Source organism: Pelobates fuscus, chromosome 3 (assembly GCF_036172605.1).
Source record: "Pelobates fuscus isolate aPelFus1 chromosome 3, aPelFus1.pri, whole genome shotgun sequence".
Classification (NCBI taxonomy): Eukaryota; Metazoa; Chordata; class Amphibia; order Anura; family Pelobatidae; genus Pelobates; species Pelobates fuscus.
In genome coordinates this window covers 33,686,963-33,707,552 of record NC_086319.1, presented here as the reverse complement: position 1 = coordinate 33,707,552, position 20,590 = coordinate 33,686,963, and the positions used below count along the sequence as shown (strand labels likewise).

Sequence of the window (20,590 nt, the reverse complement as noted above, 5' to 3'; positions counted from 1 at the left end):
CCATACAGTTGTGGGACAGGTTTGCCCTAAAATATGAACTCATGTCCTCACCCTCTCCCCTCACCCCGATATACTACAACAGAGCCTTTATACCGGCCATGAGACCAAGAGACTTCAGAGGCTTTGAATACTCCGGTCTCCAGAGAGTCCACCAATTATACATAGGCGACTCTGTGGTGTCCTTCATGGAGCTAAAAACTAGAGCCACCCTAACCCCATTTGACTTCTACAGATACCTCCAACTCCGAAACTACGCTACCCAGACGACAGTGAAAACTGCCGCCGAAACCAAACCGACCTTCTTCGAACAAATCTGCCACACTGAGAAGTACCAACAGGGCATGATCACCCAACTACACTCCCACCTCTGTTCCACCACAAAAAAACTGGGGCAACCTACACTACACTGATAAATGGGAAACCGAACTAGGAAAGACACTAGAGGGTATAGACTGGCAAGATATCTGGGAGGCCAACTCAAAAACCTCTGTATGCATTACAATGCAAGAACAATCTTATAAAACAATGTTCCGGTGGTATACCACACAGGTGCAATTGCACCACATGAAAAAGATACCCACAGACCTCTGCTGGCGGTACTGTGGAGCAAAAGGGACATACACTCACATGTGGTGGTTCTGTCCCAAGGTTAGAGTTTTCTGGGAAGACATCCAAACACTAGCATCCCAAATACTATCCAGACCGGTCGAATTGAACCCATGGACATTTCTGTTAGCAAAACTCTCTGACAGCTGGACCAGACCAGAACAACAGCTGATCAACAAAATCAACAAAATCACCCTAGCAGCTAGACGGGCCCTGGCCCAAACCTGGATGCGACCCACCATGCAGTACTCAATTAAATTAAAGAATGCCACCTTATGGACAAGCTGACCGCCAGATTGCGAGGCTCCATAAAAACATTCTCGTGGTAACCGTGGGAAAATTACATCGACACACGACAATAACACCTAGACCGACCAAGAAACAAACCGATAACACACCGACCAAGAAACTACCCCTAAACCAACACAGTCACATCCACGTTAGTCCATCTCTGCTACACTCCCCCCTTCTCTCATCTCATGCCCTGCACTAATTTATCTATTCTTTCTCTCCTGCTCCCACCCAATCTCATCCTAGAACCCGCCCGTATAAAACCCATTCACACCTCCTATCACTATTTCTCCCCTTACTTCTAGCAGCTGGTGACATCTCTCCCAACCCAGGGCCCTTCACCTCGTCTGCTCACATTAAAACAACTAGAAACCACACAAACCTCATCCACATACCCTACAGTTTATCCTCCTCTACCAACATTCACTGTGCACTCTGGAACGCCCGTTCCATCTGTAGCAATATTAAATCAACAGCCATACATTACCTCTTTATCTCTAATTCCCTCACACTACTAGCACTCACTGAGACCTGGTTTCCCCCTCTGATACCGCTACTCCGGTTTCTTTATGGTTCGGTGGACTACAATTCTCTCACACTCCCAGACTCAACTGTAAAGGCGGTGTACGAATCCTTCTCTCAATGTACCGTTCAACCTATCCTGCCCCTGCCCTATCCTTTACTTCCTTTGAAGTTCACACTGTCCGCATGTTTAAGCCCACTCCTTTAAGAATTGCCATCATCTATTGCCCCCCGGTCATCCTAGACTATTCATTGAACACTTTTCTTCCTGGCTACCCCACTTTCTCTCCTCTAGCACTCCTTCCGACTTTAACATCCCAATCAACAACCTCAACCTGCCCTGATGCCTTCCATCTGCTCTCTGTAACCTCCTCCTTCGGCCTGACAACAGTGGTCTACTTCAACAACTCATACAGCAGGAAACTCTCTTGACCTCATCTTCACCAATCTCTGTACCACCTCTAATCTCTCCAATGTTCCATTTCCTTTATCTGACCACCATCTGCTGACCTTTGAAATCGGCATATCCCGTACCCAAATTTCACCACCCTCAACTCTTCAGTCTCGCAGAAACCTCCACTGCCTTGATCTCCAGCATTTCTCCATCAAACTCCAACTTCTCTTTTTACCCATCTCAAATCTCACTTGCCCTAACTCTGCAACCTCACTCTATAACTCCACTGTCTCCTCTCAACTAGACATCATGGCACCTCCTACATTTAAGCGCAGCAAGCGCTTCCAATTACAACCCCGGAACACCAAGCTGACTCGATACCTCAAAAAATGTTTCAGAATTGCTGAACCCTATTGGAGAAAGTCTCACTCTGCACCGGACTTCCTCCACTATAAATTTATGCTGTGCTCCTACACTCTGACTCTTTCCTCTGCAAAAGTAAATTACTTCAACACCCTCATAAGCACACTATCCTGCCAACCCAAATACCTATTTCACACTTTTAATGCTCTCCTTTGCCCTGTTGCTCCCCCTACCACTCTGTCCGCCTCAAATTTTGCAACTTACTTCACTAAGAAGATTTCTACAATCAGGGAAGAGATCTCTAACAACTCTCCCTCCCCTTCTAATGCATCTTCCAATACATCACCCAACCCCACTCACTCCACTGTTCTATGCTCATTTGCACCTACTACAATGGAAGAGATTTCTGCTCTGCTCTGGTCCTCCCACCCCACCACCTGTTCCCTTGATCCTATTTCCTCAAATCTCATCCTCACTTTGTCTCCCTCTCTTGCTCTTCCTCTCACTAAAATTTTAAATCCCTCCAGCACATTTCCTTCACCTTTCAAGCATGCAACTATAATGCCAATTCTGAAAAAGCCCAACCTTGACCCCAACTCCCCATCCAACTACTGCCGTTATATCGCTACTGCCAATCGCCTCCAAGATCCTTGAGAGAGTTGTGTATGTGAGATTGACAGACTTCCTCGAATCAAACTCTCTCCTTGACCCGCTTCAGTCTGGATTCCGCGCTCCGCACTCTCGCGGCCATTACTTTATCGGCTAAATCTCATGGCTATTACTTTATCCTAATTCTCCTTGATCTTTCTGCTGAGTTTGACACTGTTGATCATCAACAGCCTCTTCTCATTCTCCTTAATCTCAGTGATACTACGAGATACTGCTCTCTCCTGGTGCTCCTCCTACCTTTTTCTCTGGCTCTGCCTTTTCTCCCTAACCCCTCTCTGTTGCTTTTCCCCAAGGTTCTGTCCTTGGACCCCTATTGTTTTCAGTCTACACTGCCTCCCTTGGTAAACTCATCAGCTCCTTTGGCTTTCATTATCATTTATTAGATGACACTTCCCATGCCTTTCAGTCCCTACATTGGCTTCCAGTTAGATATAGGGTTCAACTTGCTTACAAGTCCCTACATAATGCTGCTCCAACCTACCTATCCTCCCTAATACACAAATATGTCCCGTCGAGACCCCTCTGCTCTGCCGAAGACCTTCGCCTATCCTCTGTCCATACTCCCACATCTGATGCTCGCCTCCAAGACTTCTCCAGGGCTGCACCTTCTCTGTGGAACTCCCTTCCCTTTCACCGAGACTCCACTCCTTCAAAAAAGCTTTGAAAACACACTTCTTCAGGAAAGCATATCAAATTAAACTGTTAGCAGGCTTTCACCCACCTCCCATTACTCCTCTCCTGCAACTGTCAAAAATACTTTCTCAGTGAATACTTTTCTAGCAACCTATTTCAATACCCCTACTTATACCCCTTGTGTCACTATACCCCACTCCCTTTAGCATGTAAGCTCATTGAGCAGGGCCCTCAACCCCTCTGTTCCGGTGCATCCATTTGTTTGGTTACAATTACGTGTCTGTTAGTCCACCTATTGTACAGCGCTATGGAATTTGCTGGCGCTATATAAATAATAAAATATTAATAACAACAATAACTGCTATTTATACAATTAATGCAAAAAAGGTGGCGCACAAAACGGGTGTGCAGCGATAATGGATAGAAAGCAAAGAGAATAGGGAGTGCGAAAAATGGGAAGATGGTGCAAAGAAAATGTCACACACTGCCGCACTATACAAATACACCTCTACAGTCTCACATTGCCATGGTACAGTGGGTGGAGAGAGTGGTTGAAAGAGCAAGAGGAACTTTGGTGTCAGGTGCTTAAAGTGGGTTGCTAAGTGGTTTAAATGTCTGCCTATTTTAGTCTTACTCCAGCTTATGTAGCTGCACAAACTCATAAAATATTGCTCGCAGACTTGCACATCAATAGCTTCAAAGACTTACACAGTGCTGCATAATTAGTGCTATCCTAACAAAATGCAGAATTTGCCTTAGAACATTAAAAGTAAAAAAAAAACCTTACCTATTGCAGCAATCTCAGTCAATCAGGCCCAGCATTAATGTTAACAGCATATACAGAGAGCCAGCTGTAATGTAGAATGAATGTTTGTACCTTATCTGGAGCCATTTTCCCATGGGAACATGAGCTATTCTCATAGAAATAATTGTATTTATTTTTTTATTACATTTTATTTAAAGTGGTACTCTGTCAGGAGCTAACTGTAGTTCTCCATGCAGAGCATGGAGACACTGAATGTCAGTGCTGCACAGTGTGCAGCACTAACCCAGGAAGCATTTCTAGCATCTCAAGTGGCTACTAGAGGTGTTCCTATGCAGTAATGGAAACACTGCTTGCAGTGACTGACTGTACTCACCAGAACAAAAACATTAAGCTGTAGTTGTTCTGGTGACTATAGTGTCCCCTTAAGATTGACACAAATTCAAAATGCCTTACCTGAGTACACTGTGGCAGAAAGACTTGATCAAATCGGAATCTCTTTTTGCTTCCATTATGATTTACCAAAATGTCTTCATCAGAAGGAAATGCTAGATGTTCCCCTTTTCCATCATCTCTTCTGCAGCGGCAAAACACACGAATATTCCCTCGAAGTTCCTGAAGCTGGTTATAAAGTAATTTCCGTTCCAGGGTTTCCCTTTGATAAAGAGCACGGATTGCCTCCAACTCATGATTAGATTTTTTCATGTTTACCATTAGATTTTGAACATTTTTCAACTGTTGACCCATGTCCGATAGATCATGTACAGCAACCACCCGTAACTGGTGGTTACAAACATTAATTTCATGGGCTTCTTTTATCAGTTTTAAAAATACTTCTTTTTTCAGAGGTAATATGCTAGGACCAGGATTAGGCGTTTCTGAACTTTTTCTTTGAACTTCAGATATTTCCTTTAAGAACTTTTCATGTTCAGATTGTAACTGATCAACCTGATCATGTAACACCTCTGTGCGACGAATGAGATGATCCTTTTCTTCTTCTAGATGTTTACATTTTAAGCGCATATTTTCAAGGTCTCTATCTCGCTCCTTCAATTTATTTTTTAAATTTTCAATCTGCCTTTCCTTTTCATAAACATCCCTTTGAACAGAAAAAGAAACCTTTTTTTTTTTTTTACAAAAAACAGTGTTATAGAACAGGGAAAGTGTTATCATCTTTTTGAACAGATAAATAATTTTAAAACATTCCCACCATTAATTCATGCAATCAGATTTTGGGATAAAAGAACTCCTCGTCACTTAGGCTTTATTGAGAGGTGGATATCGTCAAGGCAGATATACCTCAACATTCAAACCTAAGACACAGGATGTCCTGTATCAGTGGTTCCCAACCCAGTCCTCACGTATCTCCCAACAGTCCAGGATTTAGGCATTACACATTTGTGTCTAAGGTATTTTTTAGGAAGAAAGATAAAAAAAAACTCACTTTAGACACAACAGGGTAATCCCTAAATCCTGGACTGGTAGGTGGTACTTGAGGACAATGGAATCATCACTGGACAGGTATTAAATATTATGAGGCAAAGAGAAAGATATCATTCTTCTGTTTTCAAACTAATCGCCTAAAGTGCTTTCCTACTAAGCCTCTCATTTGGTCATTTTTATATGCTTTTGCAGAATCCACTTACTTTTACAGCAAATATATTGTTACTTTTTGAACTCCCTTAATACATCTAACCTCCGGATAATCTAAACTATTCCTTCAAAATAGTTTGTTATAGTTGTGTTGACCAGTAAGGTTATTGTTCATCCATTTTCCACGACCATTAATTGCAAAAACATTATTGTATTTGATAGATGACCATGTCTTTCCCACGGGAGAACATCTTTTTGGACCAAGAGAAATGGGATGTAGAATATTTACGCAGAGTTTATTTGAAGTGACAAAACTTTGTCACTTCAAATAAATGTAGTACTAATGTAGTACAAGTTTGCACGAAATAATGATGAAAGTTATCTCTGTGTACTACATTCACAGACGGGTTTTGACTTTTTATGGGGTTTGAATTTGCAACTCACAAGTAATTCTTGCAGCACCTCAAAATTCCCATCCACCCACCCACCCAATTCGGGTAGTCTACAAATAGGGTTAATTCCTAAAGTGTGACTTATCAGGATTCAAAATGCACTACAAATTTTAGATCAAAATAACTGAACCAAAAACATAGCTGAATTTTTACAAGTTGGTCTAAAGTTTTTAATTAATTGAATTGGCTTTGAATCCCAGACGATTCACACTTTTAGTGAACAACCTTACTTGTAGCCAAGTTTAAAAAAATACAAACAAAAATCCTTCTGATTTTTGAAAAAGCTAAACAGACGTTCTTGATAGTTTATTTAGCACTGGTTTCATGTATTCTGTGCGGGAAAAAAATATATATATTTAGACAGGGCATACCGAGTAAAATTCAATGATTCAATGTTTTGTTCAGGTATGGCAGCCAGACTGTCCCCAAACATGGCATAGAACATCGAAATGACTTCATCAGGATCATAATTACAAAGTCTTAGTGCAGCCAGGATTTCCTTGTAGTCCGTTATGGATGGTAATGCGTCCTATAGGAAGTGAGAAAATGATCCATTAGAACCGTGTTTGTTAATATTATTTCCTACTATATAAAAATATTATACTATAGATTTACCTTCACTTGCTCCACTCTGTGTTTTATAAAATCCATGTTCGCTTCCCAAAGCAAGGGTAAAATAAGCCAGGCACCAGAATCACTATCAAAATATTTGCAAACATTTGTTCTTTCCTAATAACACATAAAAACATGTCTTTACCTCTGGTATTAATTAAGTTCTATGAAAGAAGAGTGTTTTTCAATCATTGATGAATTCACAGAAAGATATGTTTAGTTATATAGTTTTTTTTGTTGTTTTTTATTAAATTCAAGAAGGCTGTAATAAAACTTTAGTTCCAGTTCCATTTGATTTATACAACAATCATATTTCTATACAACTTAAAGGAACACTATAGCGTCAGGAACACACATGTATTCATGACCCTATAGTGTTAAAAAAGCACCAATCCCCCCCTTGTCCCACCTTGCCCCACTTAAATAACTATAAAACTTACCTTATTTCCAGTGCTGCGCAAGTCTCCTGGTGCTGGCTCTGCCCCTGGTCCGCCTCCTTGGCTGACATCATCAGAATTGATGATCTCAGCCAATCTCAATGCTTTCCCATAGAAAAGCATTGGATTTGCTGTGATCTTCAATTTTGATGAACTCAGCCAAGGAGGAGGGCCAGGGTGGAGACGAACGCCGCCCTGGCCAATCAGTATCTCCTCATAGAGATGCATTGAATGGGGAAAGTTCAGCGTCTCCATGCAGAATGTGGAGATGCTGAATATCATTGCTGCACACTGTGTGTCAATGACCCAGGAAGCACCTCTAGTAGCCGCCTGAGGAGTGGTTACTAGAGGTGTTCCTAGGCTGTAATGTAAACACTGCATTTCTATGCTTGCTGGGACAGAATATACTCACCAGAACAACTACAATAAGCTGTCTCTTTAAGGAAGCAGTCTAAGCACCTTAATTCCCTATATACTGATGTGGTGTAATGGCTCTGTCCTTGGTTCTTAGTCAAGGCATTATCAAGCACATTAAGCAAAACTGAAAGTCCACATGGCATGCCCTTCTCTTTGACTATTGCTAATGCAATAGTTTCACTTCTGCATTAGAAATAGAAATGTTGTAATTAAAGTTTAATTGGTGTTTTTACAAAATAACACAAGGTCACAATAACAAGCACAAGCAAAGAGAAACAGACCAAAGTTAACTTTCAACCACAAATATCGAGAAAGCTAAATTAGAAACACAAAGTATATCTACTGGTATAAGCGAATGGAATGGTTCAGCTAATGCAGACAGCCAATTAATGGCTAAGGATGAAATCAATGATGAAGATCCGAGCAGGCAGCAGGGTTGGTGTTGCCCCAGGGATCCCTGGTTTTGGTCAAACCATTAAAGACCGCACCCACGGTTAAAGACAGCATCCACAGCCTAATGGCACCATAGCTACTGCAGTGGCAAGTAGTGCTTATGGTGCTTTTTATAAACACTTTCTATGTTGTAATGTACTTTCATAAGTGTTTTTTTGGCACATGCATACATTAATGTTTTTATTACTTTGTAGCCAAAAAGGAAAAGCACAAAATAAGATCATTTTCAATATACTTTATTGCTCCGGTTGATGTTGTGTCAGCGAATACTGGTCATCGAAATTACTGTTTATTTCCCAAAATGGAAAGCTACTTCAAAAAACAAAATTTCGTACATTTATATAGGTTTTATTAAAAATGTTTAACAAATAATCTGGGAAGGGAATTTCACCAGCTTTTCTAAGATTCTATTTTGGGTTAGGGCTGCAAAAGGATTTAGAAGATCGACATTTCGGCTGTACGTCGCACTCTTGACACAGTGGAGAATGGGGTTTGTTTATGCAGTGGTGATTAAAGTTTAACAGCATTATTAAATATTTACTTTTCTGGATTATATCATGTACAAGTACAATATTCACTGAAGCATCATATCTACCACAGATTGGAGATAGTGTCAGGTTTGAAATGGATTAAATCAAAATTGCTATTAGTTTCTATTAGTTGCTATTAAATATATAATGTAATATAAAAGTTATGTAATGGAAAATAATGCCATCACAGGGGGTCCGGGGACATTTATAAGCTATTCGACCTTTGGTCTTGTAGTTTCTTATAAGGTCTCCAAAACCCTTCAATGGCATTACTTTCCATTTGAGATAGATAGATATACAGATAGTCTGATAGGCTGATAGAATTACTATTTATATTTTTGTTCATTGCAGATTCAGTAAAAGGGTTAAAAAAATGATCTGTACTTTGTAAAAATGATCTTTCCTAAAAACATTTTTCTAAATTATTATTAGTAAAAAAAATAAAGAAAAAAAAAAAGTATACTACCTCAAATATATATGTCATAGTCATTCCTTTTCCTGGTATGTAGAAGGAGCTGGTGCGCTCATTTTCTAAATAACCTGAGCTGCCGTTAATATCTTGTTTAATGTCACCAGCCGCTTTGTCGGGCTGCAAAACATAATACACATTGCAGATTATTGTACATAAGCTTGTTTACTAAGAGGACTGGCACAGTTGATAAACGTTCTAAATTAATTACTCATAGAGCGTGGCTTTTTTTTAAACAAATAAATAGCTTGGGTAAATTAGTTTAAACATGCCCGACAAGAGGGGGTCTTCATTTCATTGCCTTGCAATTCTTCCAAATAATTGCTAATTAAATAAGCTAAAACTTAATTAGACAGAGAAGCGTATAGGCTTGAATAGAATATCGCGGATGGATTTTTAGGAAGGGCTAAGTAATGTCTTGCCGAGTGCAAAATGAAGCCCCCTATCCATCTGCACCATGAATTACTGGATCATTTATCAAATTATTCCTACAGAGTCACAGCAGTGCAACTGTTTAGTTCCTCTTCGCATTACACATATGAATCAGACACTTTGACAGATACACCTGCTCTTATAAAGGAAGACACATGAGCCTGTGTGCCTACTTTCCTATAAATGTCTTACATTACAATGGATATTTTTTTTACATATACTGTAACAGATGAATCCCACTGGTAAACCCTGGGGCATGGTCACTAATCCCCAGTAATTTCCATTACAAACATCTTTGTGATGAAAGTGGACATTGTTTTTGGGATAGCCAATGTCATGTAGGAGTGTTTGCAAGATCTATTTTGGTCCCTACACTATTTTACATCTGTCTAATTATTAAATGTCAAGTTTGATGAAGCAAAATATAATTTCCAGTTCGGTTGGTATAATAGAGAAAATTTATGCCAAACTTACCGTAATTTTCTTTTCCTGGCTATTTCTCATGGCAGCATCACTTATGGGTAGCTCCTCCCTTAGCAGTCACAGGACAGGAATTAATTAGATTAATTAATTAGACTGATAGGTATAAAGAGTCCCTCCTCCCCTTACACCACAGTCCAATTATAAAGCTGAAAATAAAAAATGGGCGGGAACCCTGATGCTGCCATGAGAAATAGCCAGGAAAAGAAAATTACGGTAAGTTTGGCATAAATTTTCTCTATTCCTGGCTAATCATGACAGCATCACTTATGGGTAATACCCAAGCTCACAAAATTAGGGTGGGAATAAAATTATGATAAAAACACACAGAACAAATTATTATGCTATGACTGAATATAATATCCACGGGACAAAGAAACCGTAGACAAGACACTCTTCCCAAATGAGGTGGAAGGAGCATCCACATCAAGTTTGTAGTGTTTCATGAACGTCATCGGGGAAGACCAGGTGGCTGCCTTGCAAATGTCATCGTATGGAACCTCTGCCCAATTAGCCCAGGAAGTTGACAATGCTCTGGTTGAATGAGCCTTTATCTTCAGTGGAGGAGAGCGATCTTTATTGAGATAAGCCTTTCTGATTACAAGAGCAATCCAACGCTTCAATGTAGATAGAGAAGCTGCCTCACCTCTCCTGGCCCCTGAAGGCAAAACGAAAAGCTGGTGAGTTTTCCTGTAAGGAGCAGAACGTTCAAGGTACATAGACAGGCAGTTCATGACATCCAAACGTCGCCACTTGATCTCCTCTGGTGAAGATGGATTGGGGTAGAAGGATGGCAGGACCACCTCTTGAGATAGATGGAAACGAGAGACCACTTTAGGCAGAAATGCAGGATTAGGTTTCAGGCACACCCTATTGTGGTAGAATTGGAGACAAGAAGGCAGGGTGGAGAAGGCCTTGATCTCTGAAATTCTCCTAGCGGAAGTAATTGCTACTAAGAACAATGTTTTGTAAGTTAGGAGGACAGCATCCAAATTCTCAAGAGGAACGAATAGATCCTCAGTCAGGTAGTCGAGAACAAGCGGAAGGTCCCAAGGAGGGGTAGTGGATCTCGAAGGTGGTCTCAACTTGAAAGCTGCCTTGAAGAACCTGGAGATCAATGGGTCTGATGACCAAGAGGTGTTGCACAAAGCTGACAGGGCCGAAGACTGAACTTTAAGAGTGCTGATGCTAAGACCCTTATCCAGACCTTCTTGCAGGAACTCCAAGATTTCAGTGTTGCGAGGGCGTATGAAGTCAACTCGCTTGGCCGAAGCCCATTCCTGAAACACATCCCAGATTCTATGGTAGCATGAAGACGTAGAAGCCTTCCTTGAGTGTAAGAGAGTATTGACCACTGCTTCTGAAAGGCCTAATTGTTGAAGTCTTTCTTTTTCAAGACCCACACCCCCAATTTGAGGCGTTCCGGATGAGGATGGGATATTGGACCCTGCGTTAGCAGATCCTTCAATATAGGCAGGGGCCGAGGCTGTTCCTGGCTCAGCGTTGACAGTAGGGGAAACCACGGCCTTCGAGGCCAAATCGGGATTACGGCAATAACCGTTTTCCCTTCTGCCCAAACTTTTCTCAGGAACCTGGGTATCATGGGTAGGGGAGGGAACGCATACCCCAGATCGAACGACCAAGGAAGAGATAGAGCATCCTGGCCCAGTGCCTGACTCTCTGGGTGGAGGGAGTAGTAATTCTCCACCTGGCGATTCCTGAACGAGGCCATCAGGTCGATCTGGGGCATGCCCCACCGACGGGTGATCCAAGCAAAAACTGACTGGTGAAGTTTCCATTCTCCCGGGAGAATTTCTGATCTGCTGAGAAAATCCGCCGCTACGTTCTCCGAGCCTGGGAGATAGATAGCCTTCAGTCCCTGGAGATAGGTCATGGCCATCACCATTAGAGGAGCTAGCTCTTTTAAGAGCCGCTTGCTCCTTGTGCCTCCCTGGATGTTTACATAAGAGGCCACCGCTCGGTTGTCCGTCTTGATCAACACCCAGGAATTCCTGATCTTTGGAAGGAACACCTGAATGGCCTTGGAAACAGCTCGCAGTTCTCTTAGGTTCGAGTGAAGCCGACTTTCTTCTCGAGTCCACCACCCTTGAGTCCATGAGGAATCGAGGTGGGCACCCCAACCAGAAGAACTGGCATGCGTCGTAATAACGGTCCACGGAGGTTCTTCCAAGGGAAAACCCTTTGCTAGGTTCTTCCCGTTCCTCCACCAGTCCAACTCTCTTCTTACTGGCAGGGGCAGAGAAATTTCCTGATCCCAATCCGTTTTTTCTCTGTCGAACTGGAGAAGAAAACAACTCTGTACAGGGCGAAACTTCCATTGGGCCCACTTCACCAAACCTATCGTAGACGTCAAAGAACCCAGGAGACTCATAACTTCCCTTGCCGAGGCCTTTTCAAGAACCTGGAGCTTCTTGACTTTGTCTTGTAACTTCATGACCCTCTCTGGAGACAAAAACACATGAGCAGAAATTGTATTTATCACCGCTCCGAGGAACACGATGGTCTGAGATGGAATCAGGGAGCTTTTTTCTATGTTGAGAAGCCACCCGTGATCTTGCAGGATGTTCATTGCCATTAATGTATGAAGCTCCACTATTCCTTGTGAAGGCCCTACGATGAGTATGTCGTCCAGGTAATGGAATATCTCGATACCTCTCATCCTTATGACGGCAATCAGAGAGACAAGGACCTTCGAGAAAGTCCTTGGCGCTAAGCTGAGACCAAACGGAAGCCCTCGGAATTGGAAATGTCTTCCTAAAGCCCAGAACCGAAGGAACTGCATGTAATTGCTGTTTACAGGGATTTGGTAGTAGGCGTCTTTTAAGTCTATGGAGGTCATCCAATCTCCTGCTTTTACGCACTTTAGGATAGTCTGTAAGGATTCCATTTTGAATGTCCTTACGTCTAGAAAGGCGTTCACTCCTTTTAGGTTCAGGATGAGACGCCACTTTCCCTGGGGCTTTGGGGCCAAAAACACAGTGGAATACATCCCCTGGAATCTTTCGTGAGAAGGGACTTCCTCCAACACCTTCTTTTGATTTTCTGAAATGGGCAGCACGTGGACGAGAGGAAAATTCTATCCTGTAGCCTTCTTTTATGATTGAGGTGACCCACTCGTCTGTGACATTTGCGGCCCACACCGGGTAAAAGAACTGCAGTCTTCCACCCACCGTACCCGGATGGGCCAGAGGACCTTCAGAAGGTCTTCCCGGAGGTCCTGGCACCTCTACCTCTGGAAGCCTTATTGGAAGAGGAGTGAGAGAAGGACTTCCACGAAGAGTTCCTGGAATACTCCCTTCCGGGCTTGTAGCTTCTACTGTCCCGAAAGGACCGATCCTTAAATCGCCTGGTTTTCCAGGAGGAGGAAAAACCCTTTCTGCTGACTTGTGGAAGAAACGCTTTTTTCCCATCAGCCGCTTTCTGAATGGCATCCTCCAGGATCTTACCAAACAGGAGGTCCCCTTGGAACGGTAGACCACACAAGGACGCTTTGGAGGCATAGTCCGCCCCCCAGGAATGAAGCCATAAAGCCCTTCTGGAGGCCACCGATAGGGCCATACCTTTGGCAATCATGCGAGTGATGTCCAGGGAGGCTTCAGAGCAAAATTCAGTAGCAAGGCACAAATCCTTGCGACTTCCCAGGAGATGTTCTCTACGGACACCTTGATCAATATCTTCCTCCAAATTAGCGAGCCAAACTCGTGAGGCCCGTAGCGCCAGATAGGCTTTAATTAGGTCACCATCCATACGCTTTTCCATAGGTTCTCTTAAGTATGCCATGGAGTCTATAGGAAGCGTGGTCTTTTTAGCCATATGGATCACTGCGGCATCAACCTTGGGAACCGAATTCCAAAGGCAGCAGTCCATGGTAGAATAAGGATAAGTCCTTGCGAACTTGTTTTTCAAGGTGGACTTCCTCTCCGGCTTATTCCACTCCTGAAGGATCATGTCCTTTATAGAGGAATGCACTGGCAACGTTGGTCTATTAGGTTTCAAATCCTCAAAGAACCTGTCAGCCTCTCTCAATTCAGACTTCTCTTCCGTGAGGCTAAGAGTGTCTCTGAGGAGGGTAATAAGCCGATCCACAGACTTAGAGTCCAGAGACCTGGAGGCATAGTCAGCCTCCTCCTCCCCCTCATCAGAGACCTCCCACAGGTCCGGATCCTCCTCAGAGCTGGAAGACTGAGGTTCCGCTCTGCGTCTCTTAGGAGGGCCGCCACATCCCGTGGTAGACTTAAAGCCCTCAGCAATTGCACGGGAAATCCAAAGCTTAAGGTCGTCCTGCGGTGAAGTCTTACTGGGGACATTAGCCGCTTCCGACAAGCATTCCCTGCAGAGGTTCCTTCCAGGTGGAGCAGGTGATGAACAATTGATGCATCTGTTGGTCTTTTCTCTGGATTTTCTCGCTGGAGAATCCAACTGTTTGCTGGGGCTGAAATAAAGCCATATATAACATATATTACAGGCTCAGCATGGCACTCTTTTAACAACCCCCCCCCCCTGAACAAAATAAATGGCTCACCTATGTTTTCTAGAGAGGGATCTAGCAGAGGCGGAGGGAGAATCCATACTATAAAAGGAACAAAGGCAAATCAGAAACACATTCCTAATAAGTCCAAAAGTGCAAACTGGAAAGCAAACCCAAAGCCCCCAGCAAAAACCATGGAAACAGGCAATCCTACCTCATAACGGCAGAAAACACACTCCAGGCAGCCAGGAGACAGCAAGAAGGAGAACTGGCGAAATACAGACCGAAAATCAGAAGTTCCGAACAGCTGACAGGCAAGTGTCAGTATTCCCCTGTTTAAATACCTCTGCGCCCGGTCCGCGCATGCGCAGAGCGCTGGAACGCACGCCATGCGTTCCAAGCCTCGCGGCCGGCGCGAGGCACTTCCGGGTTCGGCAATTCCGCGGCTGGAACGCACACCTCGGCAAAACAGCAACGCTGGCCGAGGAAGAGCTGAACACAGCCCCCACAAGGACAGCAACTCCCAGAAAGCCCTCAGGGGCAACCCAGGGCGTGCAGGCAAGAAAACACAACTCCCAATAGAACACAACAGCACCCTTCATTAGGCAGACAGCAGTATGGATCCCCAAAGCACTGCCAGCAAGGTAAGGGGGGGATTTCAACCCCAATTACTAGGGGCACTTCCAGAACAAGGGGAAATTTTTAAGGATAACCAACCCCAGGAAGCTTAGAACAGTGTCTCCCTCAAACACTAGATATACATCCCACGCAGCAGTTCAGTACTTACTCTGAACCTGACCCAGTTAGTCCTGCTCATGCAGGCTGTTTACTGGGTCCTTCAAATGAAGAGAGGCTGAACTTCATTTGGAACGAACCCACGACAAACGCAGGAAGGTGGCCATAAAATAAAAAGTAAAAAGTCCTGTAGAACTTGCTAAGGACAGGAAAAAAGACTGTGGTGTAAGGGGAGGAGGGACTCTTTATACCTATCAGTCTAATTAATTAATCTAATTAATTCCTGTCCTGTGACTGCTAAGGGAGGAGCTACCCATAAGTGATGCTGCCATGATTAGCCAGGAATTCCAGTTAAGTTCACTGTATTCTACATCAACTGAATGCTAACTACATTGTGCTGAATGGATACTTCCTTATTCCAGGTGGACCTATTTGCTACAGTGACAATAATATGACAATAATTTAACCAATTCACAGATGAATTGCAGCCAGATTTCTCTGGTACAGGATGTAGGAATATTGTTTGGGGAGTATCGTTATAGGTTTACGTGGGGGTGGTGTTATGTGGACCCAGGGCTGTGTAGAGTTATAGGTTATTTGGGCAGCCAGATGCTAGTTGAAATAATTTGCATTTAATAAATAGCCTAAAAAGGTTTACACTTAATTAAAAGAGCCACATTTTGAAAACTGAACATCATCCAGTGATTTGTGGAGAGGCCCGTCCATTTTGTTTTCTATATTTTCATTCTTTTAGGATGATGCAATGTGCTAACAATTAAAGTGTGGTTAAAATGTAATTCCACCAAAGTAAGCCGTAAACAAGGGAAGTTGTCCAAAAGGGCCACATCGATAAAAGCAGTGCAACTGACACATGCCAAGTACATGTTTATGCACCAGGTATATGTGATTCGATCTGCTGTTCGTTATAATGAAATTGCAGTTTCAGTTTCATACAGTTCAATGGGTCTTCTCCATGTCTTGTATTTTGCAAATAGGGCATTCTCGTGCCAGCCCCTCTTCCCCCAACCCATCCACCCCCAACACACACACACTTTAGCTCATAGATTTTGACTTTGAGTTTCATACCTCCTGATATTTTACTGTGTAATAAAGTGATGCACTTGGCACAAAGTCATATAGAACCTCGTGCCTTCTATACTGTGTGTGATTGCTATTGTAAAGACAATGGTACCAAAGTCACACTTGTGTCATTTTCTGCACATTTTGATCTACCACAGACATATATTATACATAGGGTGGGTATGCACTGTGCTTGCAAACGGTAATCCTACAATAGGGATCATATAGCAGATACCAATATGTTACAGTGCTCCAATTCACATCATGGTTTGCCAGACTTAGGACTGTCCGTACATGATGGGAGCTGTAACTCTGCAACATCTATGGATCTACATTTTGGCAACCCTAGCTGTACAGTTTCACCTCCAGTGCTGCAGAACTAGACTCTGTCAAGTCCCAATAATGTGTAGCAAGAGAAACCCTAAATACATGGCAAAATTCTTACCCAAAGTGGATTTCATTACACCAAATTAAAAACAAAAGGCAGTGTTTCAATTAACCATTTTTTCACCAGGTACAAAGAACCCCAATCCCATCCTTACATTTGACATATTTTGAACACAGCACTTTTGGAGAATATTTTTTAAAATAGTGAGTGCCGCCTGTGTCTTTTAGGAATACCATTAAATGTAAAAATGTGGGTCTTTTTAAGGGCACATTCTGCCCCAATGGATAGGAATACCAAGATTCACATGTGATGTACATTTCAAACCAACGGTATAGCATTACACTTAATTGTGAGCAATTAGTAAAAAGGTGCATATGATTTGCAAGTTTAATAAAATTAGCTATAACTGAAAGTATTCAGCGTTGCATAGTGAGTAAGTATAAAGATACCTTGTTTTGCGTATTAATAAATTTTCCTTCACCGTATAGCTCCTCAGGAAATGGCACAATACCCTAAAATAAAACGGAAAAAATAAAGTTTAAAAAATAACATTTAACATTAAACATGTAGTTTAAGGGAAATGTAACATTTAGCCAGATGATTTGTTTTACGTTTTCGTCATCAAAGTACATCCTGGTTCCGTTCTGAGTGAAACAGGTGTAAAGGGTTCCATTTCTGTGCAGAAAGCTCTCAAACATCAGTGAAACGTCTTCTGTTTCGAGTGTTCTCTGTATCCTGACTTGATCCTTGATAAAGGAAATGTATGTGAATGTATTACAATTCATTGTCAAAGTACTATGAATACTTATAAAGGAAATTGTGTCCAACAGCTGAACTACAACTCTCAGAAACGCCAGCTACACCCATAAATACATTCAGTGCACGGATTTGTGGACCAGGCTCAGAACTGCCATACAAAATGTGGGGAGCATTGCGATTGGTGGAGACTGGTTAGAGCAGAGCACACTGCAGAACCTGCAAAGCCTAGGGAATTACAGCAAAGGCAGAAACATAGAATGCCAGTATCATTTATATATATATATATATATATATATGTATATATATATATATGTATCCTGACTTCATCCTTGATAAAGGAAATGTATGTGAATGTATTACAGGATACATTTTATTTATTTTATTTATTTTTTAGATATTTCACACTTGAGTTTATACACATTTTAAAGCGATTACAAAAAATCAACTATTTTAACAGGCAAAAAATAAAGGAAATATATTTAATACCCTACGGTTTAATTTCATACTCTATAAATGTAATTTTTACATAGATGAGTAAGTTAGGGAGTGGGATGCTACACCCAAGTTATTAGTGTTCTGTGCTGACTCGGCATATCGGCTTTATTAATATAACTTATCACTGACTCGCTTGTTTAGTGCTATTAGAGTAAGGAATTAGAATGACACTAAATATTGTATCTCCCAAGTGTTTCTCTTTTCGAGAGACAGACAGTCCCTCTTTATTGGCATCCCTTTTTGTGATGTCACTCTTTTCCAAGAGTTCAGAATGTGTATCACAGACACAGAGCTCCACAGCTATAAAACTCACAACAGCCTCTTTAAACTGTAGTAACTGTTTATATACATTTTGTTTCTGGCTATAAAATTCTTTCACAACTGTTCTTATTAGAAATTCAAACACTAAAATTATTCTTCTATGAATTTAATGAATAAGACGAATAAAATGTAATTAAAGGAACGTTATAGGGTCAGGAATACAAACCTGTATTCCTGACCCTGTAGTGTTAAAAGCACTATTTAGGCCCCCTGGCCACCTGTGTTCCCTCCTTCCCCAAAATAAGTATTTTACTCACCTTTATTACAGCACCGTGCAGGTCTGCAAGCTCTGGCCCCGCCCATGCTCTGACTTCTTAGCGGAGATAATCAGGCCTAATGATCTCAGCCAATCCAATGCTTTCATGTATTGATATCGTCAATACTCCGCAAAGGAGGCAGGGTGGGGGCAGAGCCAAAGCCGCACTGGGCAATCACTGAACGTCAGTGCTGCACGTTGTGCATGTAAAATATATTGTTTGAGGGGCGTGTCCTAGCAGCACACGAGAACGGACGTTTAACTACACAGCCTGGTGCACCAGCATAAGCTACCAAAAACGGCATCAAGAGTTGGTACCAACTGCCTGACACCAATGGCATCGAAATCGGGCAGAAAATTTGATCTGATCTGAGCGACGGAGCACACAGCGCCACAGAACTGGTGAATCCTGTCACCAATGCTACGCTGCAGACTATCCTGCTTGACCTGAAGTCTACCTTCCACTCCGATCTCATAAAGATTGCCTCCGACATTCGGTCCAACATCCAGTCTCTGGGCGACCAGATGGCGCACCTAGAAGAGCAGACTGAGGAGTTGGTTGATGCACACAACACCCTAGCGGAGGCGTACTCCTCGCTGGAACAAAAGCTAAAACACCTGGAAGAAAAAGTTGCCGATCATGAGGATAAGGACAGACGCAATAACATACGGATACCGGGGATAACTTTAAAGCGTTTCTCATAGACTTCCATGCTTGCTATGCCTCTAAGAAAAGGGGTGTATCCATTCTGATTAGTAAATCGATTGCTTGTTCCTTGGTACGGAAGATCAGTGACAAAAGGGGACGGTATATTGTATTACAGTGCTATGTAAATAATAATCCCTTCACATTCATGTCTATGGCCCTAATGAAAATCAGTGTGAATTTATGGGAAATGTTTTTGCTCTGGTCACAGCATACTCTTTGGGGAAGGGGTGATTATTGGAGGCGACACCAGTTTCATGTTGGATAGTAAGATGGACTCTTCCCAGCATCGGAGCTTAGTGGCCCGTAGGTTGAAATGAAGAGCTACTCAATCTTCTCGCATTTGCCAAACCCTTATGACGCATAACTTGATCGACCCATGGCGGTTGTCACACCCAAATTAGCGGGACTACTCATGCTACACAGCTGCACACAATAGCTATTCTAAAATAAATTGGTTTTTGATACCCTCTACCTCCTTCCCCAAAGTGGAGTACTCCCAAATTGGCTTGATCACCTGGTCCGACCATGCCTCGGTCACCCTATCCCTGAGGGAGCAGTTTGCTAACCGAGGTTCGGGCAGCTGGAGGCTGAATGAACACCTCCTTACTGACCTTACTGACCCCGCCATAGTATCGCAAATTGTAAAAGACTTGCACAATTACTTTAATGAAAACATAGTACCTGACTCTCCAATAGATCAAATTTGGCTGGCACATAAAGTGGGACCAAGAAATATCTAAAACAACCTTCTTTCTTAGGAAATTGAAACATGGCTTTTTTGCCTCAGGGTGCCAAATTAGCCAGCTTAAAAAAAGATCTGTCGCCTCCATGATCACCTACCTTGAAAACTCTAAAGGGGAAAAGATCATAGACCCACAACACTTGGTGAACGAATTTGCAAAATACTACAGTGCACTGAGGGAGGACACACAAACCCCTTCCCCGACCCTGCCCCGACCACTGATGGAATAGAGGCCTTTCTCTCAGACTTACAGCTCCCCATGCTCCCAGACGACATTGCGTACCTCATGAACCCCTTTACAGAAGTGGAACTCTTCCGCTCTGATTGCTTCACTTGCAGCCCCTAAAGCTTCGGACCCTGAAGGACTCTCTAATATTTACTACCACACATTCTCCCGCATCATCTCTACACCTTCTGGCCCTAATCAACCATAGTGCAGAAAAGGGATCTCTTCCCAAGGAAATGTTGGTGGCCCACTTATTGACACATAACGACTCATT

The 20,590-nt window shown here is 42.5% G+C and overlaps 1 protein-coding gene across 2 annotated transcripts in view; it reads right to left on the bottom strand.

Annotated features, from left to right (window-relative positions):
• The window catches only part of LOC134602220 (uncharacterized), an 81,881-nt gene that overhangs the window by 22,384 nt on the left and 38,907 nt on the right, over nucleotides 1–20,590 (bottom strand). For both annotated transcript variants that reach the window (XM_063446882.1, XM_063446883.1), the window contains exons 3-8: nucleotides 17,420–17,554; nucleotides 17,258–17,320; nucleotides 9,202–9,324; nucleotides 6,902–7,015; nucleotides 6,658–6,815; nucleotides 4,698–5,340 (exon numbers count right to left, since the gene is read on the bottom strand). In XM_063446882.1, the coding sequence (XP_063302952.1) occupies nucleotides 4,698–5,340; nucleotides 6,658–6,815; nucleotides 6,902–7,015; nucleotides 9,202–9,324; nucleotides 17,258–17,320; nucleotides 17,420–17,554 (1,236 nt within the window). The remainder of the gene's footprint in view (nucleotides 1–4,697; nucleotides 5,341–6,657; nucleotides 6,816–6,901; nucleotides 7,016–9,201; nucleotides 9,325–17,257; nucleotides 17,321–17,419; nucleotides 17,555–20,590) is intronic.